Source organism: Pelophylax lessonae (genome assembly GCF_965119305.1).
Source record: "Pelophylax lessonae genome assembly, chromosome: 1".
NCBI classification, from domain to species: Eukaryota; Metazoa; Chordata; class Amphibia; order Anura; family Ranidae; genus Pelophylax; species Pelophylax lessonae.
In genome coordinates this window covers 125,531,477-125,543,871 of record NC_138768.1, presented here as the reverse complement: position 1 = coordinate 125,543,871, position 12,395 = coordinate 125,531,477, and the positions used below count along the sequence as shown (strand labels likewise).

The following is a 12,395-nucleotide window of genomic DNA, read 5'->3' as shown; positions in this document are numbered from 1 at the left end:
TAGAAACCATCAACAAAATCCTCAACAACTGCAGAAAAACAACCGCCCTGCCTATGTTAATATTGTTGGGATTCACAGGTTTTAGATCTAAAACTGAAAGTCAAAAAAATTTACCTGTTTTTTTTTTTTTTTTTTTAAATGGCTTGCCAAAAGCAACCCTACGCATTACAGAGTCCTCAATAGATTAACATGCAATTAAAGGGTTACTAAACCCTCAACAGTAAAATCAGTCTGTATATACAGTAAAGCATTCTGGTTATACTCACTGTGAAACCCAATTGATTAATCCTCCGCATTGTGTAAAAAGGCTGGTTAATCAGGCCTTTTATGATCCTCCCCTTTCTCCACAGTCCCTAAACTATCTCCTGGTAGAACAAGCTGCACATGCTCAGTTTGGTGTGTATTGCTAGAGAGTTTTTTTTTTTTGGTTTTCTTGAGCGAGTACATGTGATCAGCACAGGGCCAATCAGCACTGTCCAGACAGAGGGGCAGCCTCATAGGACAGTTAGAAGAGAATGAAAATTCCTCCTACAAGCTTTAACCAGTGCTCAGCCAGACACTGACAGAAGTCACAAGACTGCTCTAACTGCTGATGAGAAAAGGTAATTATCAGTTTATATTTACTTTAAAAAAAAAAAAACTATTTCCATGTTCTGTGCACTGTGGGAGACCAGATATAGTGAATGCAGGCTCCTGGGCTTAACACTAATGAAAGAATCTAGGGCTGAAACAACTAATCGACAAAATCGATAATAATCGATAATTACAATCGTTGTCAACGATTGTCATTATCGATTAGTTGATCCTTCGATTAGTTGTGCTCTTTCCCTGCCTGTCAGCGAGCTCCATCTCCTCTGTGAAGCCGCCGGCTGCACTCACTGTCTCTCGAACAGCTGGGCACTTACGTGACCTCCCCCCTCCCTCCTCCTTTCCTCTCTGCCTTTCCTCTCCGCCTTCTTGCTGACGTCAGTGAGGGAGTCAGTCAGATCGAGGCGAGGGAGAAAAAGAGGAGAGAAGCAGCACGTGAGTGCCGAGCTTAGTGTTAGTGTCCTGTCCATGCATTGCAGAATAAAACAACAGAATAAAAGCTTATCCAGATAAAAGAGTTAATATTCCTTATTAGTGCAATATTATAATAGAAAAATAAGTGATTAAAAACGTCCATATAGCACATATAGGTGGTCTTTCTATGCTCCCTATTTCATATCTCTGGCTGACACGAATGATTTTATTCACTTATTTTTCTATTATAATATTGCATATTGCACCTTATAAGGAATATAAACCCTTTAATCTAGATAAGCGTTTATTATATTTACAGTATATAGGAGCTTAATTTAATAGAAAAAATACGTTTTGGTATAACAGTGATGTGTAATGTTAATTGTAAAGTTTACGTTTTTGTTTCTGCAGTTTGTGTGCGAGTGCCGGTTCACACTTGTGCGATGCGGGAAGGCTGCGAATATGCAGCATGTTCCTGCATCACATCCACACATCTGGCAGTTCACACTGCCATATGCGATACGCAGGGGGTGTCAAATGTTAACGACACCCCCAGTTGCGATCGCATATCGCAGTGCGATCTGCAAGTTCGCACAGAATCAGAACACAAAAGTGTGAACCACTGTGCAATCCGATTCTGAGGCGGCTCAAAAAAAGCCTCGTGAGAGTTTCCTGCGGATGCGCTGCGAATTCAGCCATACAAAGTGTATGGCTGAACTCGCATCCACACATGAGATTGCATGTAATTTAGGAGCAGTGCGCTCCGAATTACATGCGATCTTGCAAACCGCACAAGTGTGAACCGGCACTAACACTCTGTTTGCTCATTATTATTTTAAATAAATGAAAAAAAAAGGCATATTGAGTTTTTTTATGATTTTATCCGATTAATCGATGAATCGAAAAAATAATCGGCAACTAATCGATTATTAAAATAATCGTTAGTTGCAGCCCTAAAAGAATCCTTACTTTATTGATTTATTCCACTGCCCTACCCTTTCTGTCCTGTAGATGGCAGGACATACTGAGCTTTGGATGAGCAGACCTGGCAAATCATAAAACGAGCACTTTGCTTCGCTCCTAGCCCCTGCATATGCAATCTGCTCTCTTCTCAACTTCTCAGAGTGCTGAGCTGCGAGAGAAAGTACCAAGGATGTATCTTTTATGTCTGTATAATATAAAATTAATTCAGGCCCACTGATCACTTCTGCAGGACTTCAAAGGTGTGTTACTGCTTCCTCCTGGATTAGGTTGTAAAGATTTTTAATGTATCACCTATATAGAGAACTTGGTACGCTTAGTTTTCATAATTTCCTCTTTGATAATTAATGAAAAATTTAGAGCTTGTATTGTGTGGACATTTTTTTTTATTATTTATTTTTTTAATTTAGTTTAGGATTCTGAACGTCCCACAGTAAACATGATTTAATCCCCTGGGAATTCTGTTTTCAGTATGCTCTGCAGTATATTTTTAAGTCTAATCTGGGTTTCACTGTCAAAATAGCAAAAGGAAAAATTAGCCCGCAAGCAAAAAAGGGCTAAATAAAAATATTTATCCAGAGAAGTGCGCAGTGTTACTTCATAGGGTTTATCAGAAATGCATTTCCCACATGTCTTGTGTGATTAGGCTTGAAAAACTGAGCTTATTTAACTAGGAGGCATGTACCGTGAATATAGAGGATTCGGAAATGATTTGTATGGTATTCTACTGTCACCTGGTGGAAGGCAAGGGCCATCTGCTAATTACATAAACAGGATCACAAACAAACAAGAAAAAACCCCAACCTAAGGTCAGAAGATGAAAAGTTATAAACCTCAGATATTTTAAGAATATTGTGATTCCATCTTTTCACAAAGGCCTTAAATCATGAATACTTCTGTTGTACTCAGAAGTATACAACCAGTTTAGACTTGGACCTGAAAATGAACCATTATAGCTAAAAATACTGTATTCTGGTAACTGTATAGGGTGGTGGCATTTACATTATTATTTTTTTTTTAACCCCCCTTCATGTTTAAGCCTTTGTCATACATTTGTTGCTTGCAAATTAAAATAATTATTTTTTGCTAGAAAATTGACAGCCCCAAACATCATATATATTTTTTAGCGGAGACTCTAAAGAATAAAATGGTGATCATTGCAATATTTTAGGTCACGCTGTATTTGCGCAGCGGCCTTTTAAGTGCATTTTTTTTTTTAAAGAAATACACTTTCATGAATTAAAAAAGAAAACAGTAAAGTTAGCCCAATTTCTTATAAAATGTGAAAGATGTTACGCCGAGTAAATAGATACCTAACATGTCATGCTTTAAAATTATACACACTTGTGGAATGGTGCCAAACTACAGTACTTCAAAATATCCACAGGCTACGCTTTTAAAAACTTTCATGGTTACCTGTTTAAAGTTACAGAGTAGGTCTTGCGCTAGAATTATTGCTCTCGCGCTAATGATAGCTGTGATACCTCACACACACGAGCATGGAGGGATGGGGCGCTTTAATTTTTTCTCTCATTTTATATTTTTTTATTTGTACACTGTCCCTTTAAAAAAAAATAAAAAATTTGATCACTTTTATTGCGTTCACAAGGAATGTAAAACGTCCCTTGTGACAGTTATAGCCAGTGACAGGTACTCTTTATGGAGGGATCTGGGGACCCTTAAAGAGGTTGTAAACCCTGAAAAAAAAAAAAAAAATAATTTCTTTTTGCAGCCTGAAAGGGAAACACATAATGAGCTAGTATGCATCGCATACTAGCTCATTATGAAATACTTACCTTAGAACGAGCCCCCACCGTGCCGTCCGCTTACCTGTATGACGGGCGACATGTCCAGTCACCCGTCTTCCGGGATCGCGGCATCAGGCCATCTGATTGGCCAGAGCCGCGGTGACGTCACGGTCACAGTTACGGCACGGGACTCTGAAGGAAGGGCACCAGCGGCCGTTCCTTCAGAGCGCATACGCCAGTGACGTCACTGGCTGCATGCAAGATAAATATCTCCTAAACGGTACATGTTTAGGAGATATTTACAGTACCTATAGGTAAGCCTCATCACAGGCTTACCTATAGGTACAAGTTACAGAGGAGGGTTTACTTCCTCTTTAAAGCTGCATATTTGTGTTACGTTGGCAGGAAATGGATACATTTTATTTCACAAGCCTTTATTTCTCCACCTCACGCTGTCCAGCAAAAATGACCGCTAAGATAATTTTTTAGGCTACATGCACATAAATAGCTTTATGCCCCTGCACTAGTGTAAACGCCAATGCTTCTTGACATCTGCGTTTTTCCCAAGCATTCGTGGAGGCTGTATTTGAACTGAACGCAGGACTTCTTACTGTGTTTGTATCCAGGAAATTACATCATACATGCATCATAAATGCATAGTTTACACAATTACAGGGGTGTACAGCTACTCGCTTCTATTACTGGTCGTATGCCCCAATTGTGGCTCCACAGTGCTGTTTATGCCATTCAGATTTTATGCCTTATTACGTGCATGAGGTCCTTTATTGACAGAGGTGCTTACAACAATCTTTTATTCATATGGTTTAGGCACTGCTTCTGTAACTGCTTAAAGCAAAAATAAATTTAAAGCCCAACTTTGGGAAAAAGTCCACCAGCAGATGGCACTCCTCCATGGGCAGGTGTTGATTTGCCCCTCTGCATTATCACAGTCCAATGCAAGGTTATGGACCCTGCTTTGGTTTTGATGATGTCAAGACTCTAGACCATTGGAGCATGAGGGAGAAACGGAGTACCAGTCTAGCTCAGGAAAAGAGCGGAGGATCAGGTACATAAATCATTATTTTTGTTCCCCTAGACCAGAGATAAGCAAACATGGGACATAGGCATAATAGGATTTGTAGTTCTGCAACACCTGGAGGGTCACATTCTGCATATCCCTGCCCTAGACCAAAACGAGCAATTAGTTACATAGTTAATCTGGCTAGAAAAAAAAAAAAAAGACAAGTCCATCCAGTTCAAAAAAAAAAAATAAATAAAAAATCCCCATTTATACTATTCCTATACCCACAGTTGACCCAAAGGAAGGCAAAAAAAAAAAAAAAAGTCCTACTGCAAGGGATAATTTTTCTAGTTGCCCGAAATTGGGCTTTAAAAAAAAGGGAAGTATTATATGCAGACTTTAAACAGGGGGGACATAATCTGTGAATGACAGCCTCAGCTCTGTTCCCGTGTGCTGTGTGAAAAGGGGGGGGGGGGGGGTCCCTTCCCTCCAATCAGCTCTCAGAGCCTCCTCACTGATGTAACTTCAGATCCCGGCCCCCCTGCCATTTTCATCTGATGGACGTTTGGCAGATTCTCCATCCAAACTGAGACTACGTTTTACTCTCCCCCGCATAACTCGTACACTAGAATTGATCTCTTCTTTTTGCCTTAATCCCTCTTGTCGAAGGTCACGTCCACGTCCATTGGCCCAATCACTTTTTCAGGCCATGCTTCGGTTCTTGTGGATTTACTTGTTGTCCGCTGCCTCTAAGCCATGGTTGTGGAAGATTAAATGATTCTTTGATCCAAATTCCAGAGGTGGCTGAGGAAATCTCCCGGGAGCTAAGACTTTTCTTCTCTGCGTATGTAAATCCGGAGAGAGCACCCATGATGGTCTGGGAGGCTTATAAGGGATACATCAGGGGGGATCTGATTAAGATTGGCGTGCGACTTAAGAGGGACAAGGTAAAACAAGTTACAGAACTTTTGAGGAAGATTAGCTCATTAGAGGCAATTCACAAGAAGTCACTAGCTAAAAATACTCTTGCAGAAACGACGGTACCGAGAAGCCAACTTCGTGCGTGGGCCACGGATAGAGCAAAAACTGTTAGCTAAATGCAGATGCTCATTTTAGGAGCACAGTAATGAGGCAAACTACTGGCTTGTGCACTCAGAGCACAACACGCTCATACCTTTATTCCAGAGCTTCTTGACGAAAACGGAACGCAAGGTCCAAGCAACAGAGGAAATAGCTGAAACTTTCCAAAGATATAGTATAATGCCTCGCTTTATAATCTTCCCAATTCTGATCCTTCTGCAGATAATCTGGATAAGGTAAATGCCATACAGGCGTACTTGCGGAGCTAGGGCCTTTCAACTCTTCGGAGGAGGATTTGACTTCCCTGGAGGAACCCATCGCTGTTGAAGAGCTGGCTTCGGTCATTTCAAATACAAGGACTGGTAAGGCCCTGGGTTCTAGACGAGTATTCTCTGCTATACTATAGAGAGTGTGCATCTATTCTAACTCCACATTTCCTTTCAGTGTACAATGATTCAGGCACGGGTGCAGCCTTCCCAGAGGATACGCTACGGTCCATATAACAGTGATTGCAAAGGAGGGCAAGATATAAACAAAACCAGGCGCACAACCAACCTAGTATATTATAGTTTTTATTACAGGAAAATGAATCAAAATAAAATGCACTCACATGGTACAGCAAGTACTGGGCATATTTAGGTTCCTCTCCGCTATGAGGAACCTACATATGCCCAGTACTTGCTGTACCATACGAGTGCATTTTATATTGATTCATTTTCCTGTAATAAAAACTATAATACACTAGGTTGGATGTGCGCCTGGTTTTGTTTATCTTTTGCACAGTGTTCTCTTCCACCACCCAGTGAAGTTGACTGGAGCAGCAGCCATCTAGCTTTAATAGACTATGTTTTGGAAGAAAGACACACAAGCTATGTTTGGACTGGTATGATTAGCGCACGGATGGTGAATATCACCTTGTGTGTATATGTTGTGTCAAAGGGAGGACAAAAACCCATTACAGTGCCAAAATTACCATCTGAATTGGCTTTTGAACACTGACCTCAAGTTGTTTACCAAAATTCTCGCGATGCGCTTGATAGGACAGAATTCCAAGTTGGTTCACTCGGATCAGGTGGGTTTCGTTCCTACTAGGGAAGCTTGTGACAACACGATTAAGGCTGTCAATCTGATCCATGCCACCAATATTCGGAAGATCCCTATGTTACTCCTGTCGACAGATGCTGAAAAGGCATTCGATTGGGTGAACTGGGTCTTTCTGAAGGAGACTTCCAAACATATTGGGCTGGGCCAAAATTCTGGACACACTGGCTTACGGTCGGATTCAGACCTGGCCCCTAAGGTGGCAGCATATGCGTATGTCTAATACGCTTGCGGCCCTTCCAAATATACTTTCTGAATTTAAAACCTACCAGAGCCTATCCTTTTTTTTTTTTTTTGAATAATTACCAAAAAGGTCAGAGGCATTAAATACATCTTTATCGACTTCCCAGACTACCCTTCTCAAAGACGACTTCCCCTTTAAATGGGCTGTGTCCCATATAAAATACTTGGGCATCCTTTTATCTAGCAAGGTGGAGGATCTATTTGTCCTTAACGTTCCTCCTCTCGTTGACTATAAAAAAAGACCTCCAACAGTGGTAACAAGGGTTGTTCTCCTGTTTCGGACCCTATAGCATCATCAAGATGAATATCATGCCACGTTTGCTTTATCCACTTCAGGCTCTACTGGTACTTGTCCCGAGTTCCTTCCTTCAGGCAGTCAATCGAACCCTTGTCCATTTTATTTCGGCCCAAAAGTCCTTGCGTCTTGGCCAGACGATCTTGACACTTCCGAAGCGGTTGGGAGGTATGGATCTACCAGACGCTAATCTCTATCATGCAGCATGTCACCTCACCAGAGTTCTGGATTGGTGCTGCCCTTGCGCACTTAAACAGTGGGTGCAGGTGGAGCGGATTATTTTGGGGATGCCACTTGACTCAATACCTTGGTGTCAGAGATTTTCCTGCCTCTGTTTCTAGCCATCCCACAGTGGGGGAAACATGGTGAGTATGTCCCAGAGCTATTTATTCTTCGCTCCTTGCCCCGGATCCCTCGCCGCTCACCCCTATAGTGGGGAATTCTGCTTTCAGCCCTGGCCTGGAGGATCCTGTATTTCAACATCTGAGGTCTACGGGTCTCTGGCAGACAAGGCACTTCATTGTGAATGGACAATGGATAGCTAGACAACAAATAATGGAGAATCAGGCCTCTACAGGTCTATCTTTTTGGCAAAAGATTGTTGGCTCACTTTGTGGACTCGCTTCTATTGCCACAAATTTGTATATTCTAACAAGTACAAGGCCTTGCTGAATTAAATTTGCCTAAATGGAGATTGTACCGATGAGCATCCCAAACTACTGGGGTGATGGTTTGACTAGCTCTTCACTGATCAGACATCGGCTGTGTGCGGTGGACACAGCTGGTGACAGATCATGCTGCTGTGTGGCCGTGCAAGTGGCGCCTTCTGAGAGGACGTCCTAGGACGTCTACTCAGAAGGATGAATGTATCTCCCAGTCATCAATCTGCTTGGCTGGGTGGTAAGGTGTTAACCATTTACAGTGTTGCCGCATTACATGTTTTTTCTGCAATAAAGGTTTGACAGCGGAACTTTAGTTCAGCTTTAATGTAACTTGCTTTTGTTCAATAAAGACTCTACAATAAAGTCATAATGCTCACAATCTGTGCAATCAAGGCAAATCAGAGTTACCTGAAAAAAAACTTAGATTCCTACTCTTTTTTTTTTTTGGATGACTAAAAGTGTGGTTAGCAGTGGGTGAGAATGGGAACAAAGGTATGTTAGATTTCTATTTTACACTGTAGCATTTTTTTCTGAATTCTGCATTTTTAATTATAAACTGCAAAAAAGATGACAGATATGACCATGCTGCAGATCAAGAACGACTATACTGAGCATGCCCTGCCACTCACAAATAATAAAAAAAGGTCTGCAGGTTGTCTAAATCTGTGGAATAAACGAAGCAAACCCCTACAAATATCATAACACACAGAAGGCAATCAGCAAGTATGTCACACAAAAATATAAACATCTTCACAAGGAAAAGATGGATTATCTTACCATCTCTGTTTGACAATAGGTACACAAGGCCATTAAGACAGGTGTCAGTCACGGCAGATATATTGGTTGCACACCTTCCAATTGCTTGAATAGTAGCTGCAGCGAACTGTTTGTCCTGGCTTTTCACATAGGTCTAAAAATAAACACATTTATACCCGTTACAAAAAGGACTTTAAAATTGCATTACGGACTTGGGCAGCACAGTGACAAGTGAATCCACATGGTAATGAAGTATCAATCTTCCCTATCTATTCCCCACTTCTACAATTTCATTTCACAAAGGTAAAGAGTTTGTGAATCCATAACATTGTTCTCATCTCTGGGGACCCCGGGAATTCTGAAATGTTTGACTTTTCACTTTCAGTGGCCAGTATTGACATATCAGCTACTTATATAAGGAAAAAATCCAAAATAGAGGTAAACTGCATTTAAAGAAAACTTTTGTTTTCCATTTTGAATACAGTAATTCCCACAGTAATTCCCATCGGTTTTTGTGGAGATTTCCCTTCACTTCCTATTCCACAGCCAAAACAGGAAGTGTAAGGAAATAGCTACAAAGTGAGGGAATGCCAATGTGTCACCAGAACTAGTAACCCCATTGGAAGACTCCTTCTCTATTAGTGTTCTGATGTCAACCCAAAATTTGGGATTTTTTCCTTACTTGTGATCAGTATTAATTTTGTCGACTAAAACCGACTAAAACGTTTTCGTTGACTAAATTAACACAATTTTAGTCGACTATAATATGACTAAAACTAAAATAATTCAGATGACTAAAATATGACTAAAACTAAAATGGCATTTTAGTCTTAAGACTAAAATATGACTAAAACTAAAATGGTATTTTAGTCAAAAGACTATAACTAAAACCAAATCGAAATTTGCTGCCAAAATTAACACTGGTGCATGCTCAAAGCTTAATACCATAAATAATAACATATTAGATTTTTCACTCCAGGACATGCAGCAGTATATATAATGAGTTTGGAAATTGTAGAGAAATGCTTAACCACTTAAGCCCCAGCCCTATTTCGGACACTTTTTGTTTACAAGTTAAAACCAGTATTTTTTCCTAGAAAACTACTTAGAACCCCCAAATATTATATATATTTTTTTAGCAAAGACTCTGGAGAATAAAATGTCGGTCATTGCAAAATTTTTTGTCACGCGGTATTTGCGCAGCGGTCTTTAAAACGCCATTTTTTTGGAAAAAATTTTAAAAATCACATTTCACTGCATTTAAAAAATACTAAACAGTTAAGTTAGCCCATTTTTTTGTATATTGTGAAAGATGATGTCACGCCGAGTAAATAGATACCAAACATGTTACAGTTTAAAATTTCGCCCCCCCCCCCGTGGGATGGCGTCAAACTACGGTCAATAGAGATCTCAATCTGCGACGCTTTAAATTTATTTAACGGTTACTAGTTTAGAGTTAGAGTGTAGCTCTTTTTTTTTTAATTATTGCCCATGCTCTGGCGATCGCGGCGATACCTCACATGTGTGGTTTGAACAGCGATTTCATTCGCGGCTCGACTTGCGTATACGTTTTTTTTTTGTGCGCGAGCTAACGGTGACGGGGGCGGCTAAATTTTTTTTTTTTTTTCCTATTTATTTTTTCTTTTTTTTTAACTTTATTACAGGTTTTAAAAAAAAAAAAAAAATCTGATCACTTTTATTGCTGTCACAAGCAATGTAAACATCCCTTGTGACACCAATATGTAGTGACAGGTACACTTTATGGAGGGATCGAGGGTCTAAAAGACCCTAGACCCCTCCACTACACTTCCCTGTAGGCAAAACGCTGAAAAAAACGGAATTTTTGTAAAATCTTACCTGTAAAATTCCTTTCTCTGAGTCCTCCGACAGTCGCCGCCCCTTCATATTCATCACCAATGGGTTATGTCCTCTTATCCGTAGGAGTAGCTAGGCAATAGAATATGTTAGTACAAAAGACTTTTAACATATCCCCACCCCCAGGGGGTGGTCCCCTCAGTACATAACCCTCCACTTCCTGTAACCAAACCAGTTTCAGTGAAATAGCAGTAGAGAGTACATGAAAAACCCCAAAAGAGGGGCGGGGGCGGCGACTGTCGGAGGACTCAGAGAAAGGAATTTTACAGGTAAGATTTTACAAAAATTCCGTTTTCTCTTACGTCCTCCGACAGTCGCCGCCCCTTCATATTCATCACCAATGGGATGTCCCCAAGCAGTGTAAACATGAGGGGTGGGAAGAACGCAGCCGCGCCCAAGGCAACGCCGTCTCCCCATCAGAGAAAGGAACCTTACCAAAGGAAGGAACCCAGTTGGGCATAAGAACAAAACACTCGCTCAACAGGAGCAAGAAAACCCAGGGAAAAAACAAATGTCCCAAACAGTCAAAGAACCCGTAACAAGGGCTCTAGGGAACTGCCGCACCGAGAACCTTGCGGCCAAAGGAAGCATCAGCCGATGCCTTAACATCTACTCTGTAGAATTTTGTGAAAGTGTGAACGGTCGACCAAGTCGCCGCCTTACACACCTGGGCCACAGAGGCCCCATGACGACAGGCCCAAGACGTACTCAGAGATCTGGTAGAGTGCGCCTCCACAGGTACAGGGGGAACTTTCCCCTTCAAAGCATAGGCCTGATCAATGGTCTGTCTGATCCATTTGGCGATGGTAGAAGCCGACGCCGCCATGCCCTTCCGAGGACCTGCCGGAAGAACAAACAAGGCATCCGACTTGCGAAAAAACTCAGTCGATTTCAAGTAGACTAATCGCCCGGACAACATCCAAGGAGTGAAGCAGCACCTCCGTCGGATGCTTAGGCTTCGCGCAGAGCGAAGGTAGGACAATGTCCTCATTGAGATGAAAGTCCAAAAACCCTTTTTGGAAGAAAAGAAAGGTTAGGTCGCAAGACCACCTTGTCCAAATGCACAACCAGATATGGAGACTTGCAGGACAAGGCTGCCAGCTCCGACACTCGACGAGCCGAGGTGATAGCCACCAAAAAGGCGACCTTCTTGGATAACAAAGACAGCGAGATTTCCCTGATCCTTTCAAAAGGAGCACGCTGCAATACAGACAGGACTAGATTCAAGTCCCAAGGGGGCAGAGGGTCCCTCCTAGGAGGGATCAGATGACGTACTCCCTGCACAAAAGTGCTAACCAAAGCGGTAGATGCCACAGGACGTTGAAACAGAACGGCCAAAGCGGACACCTGACCCTTGATCGTAGCCAGCGCCAAACGCTGTTCAACACCCGTCTGAAGGAAGGGCAACACCCTAGACACTGAGTAAGTGGTAGGAGAGAAACCCCTGGATTCGCACCAGGCAAAACATGCCTTCCAAGTACGGTAGTAAACCTTCCCCGAGGAAGACCTCCTCGCAGTGATCAAGGTGTGAATGACCTCAGGGGAAAGACCCCTGGTCTTCAGGACCTCGGTTTCAACAGCCAGGCCGTCAAAGCCAGCGACTGTAAAGCAGGATGGAAGATCGGTCCTTG

The 12,395-nt window shown here is 41.8% G+C and overlaps 1 protein-coding gene across 1 annotated transcript in view; it reads right to left on the bottom strand.

Annotated features, from left to right (window-relative positions):
- Positions 1-12,395, bottom strand: part of AP3B1 (adaptor related protein complex 3 subunit beta 1) — a 553,719-nt gene that overhangs the window by 312,809 nt on the left and 228,515 nt on the right. Inside the window, exon 13 of the mRNA XM_082265474.1 lies at positions 8,911-9,043. Within this exon, the coding sequence (XP_082121600.1) occupies positions 8,911-9,043 (133 nt within the window). The remainder of the gene's footprint in view (positions 1-8,910; positions 9,044-12,395) is intronic.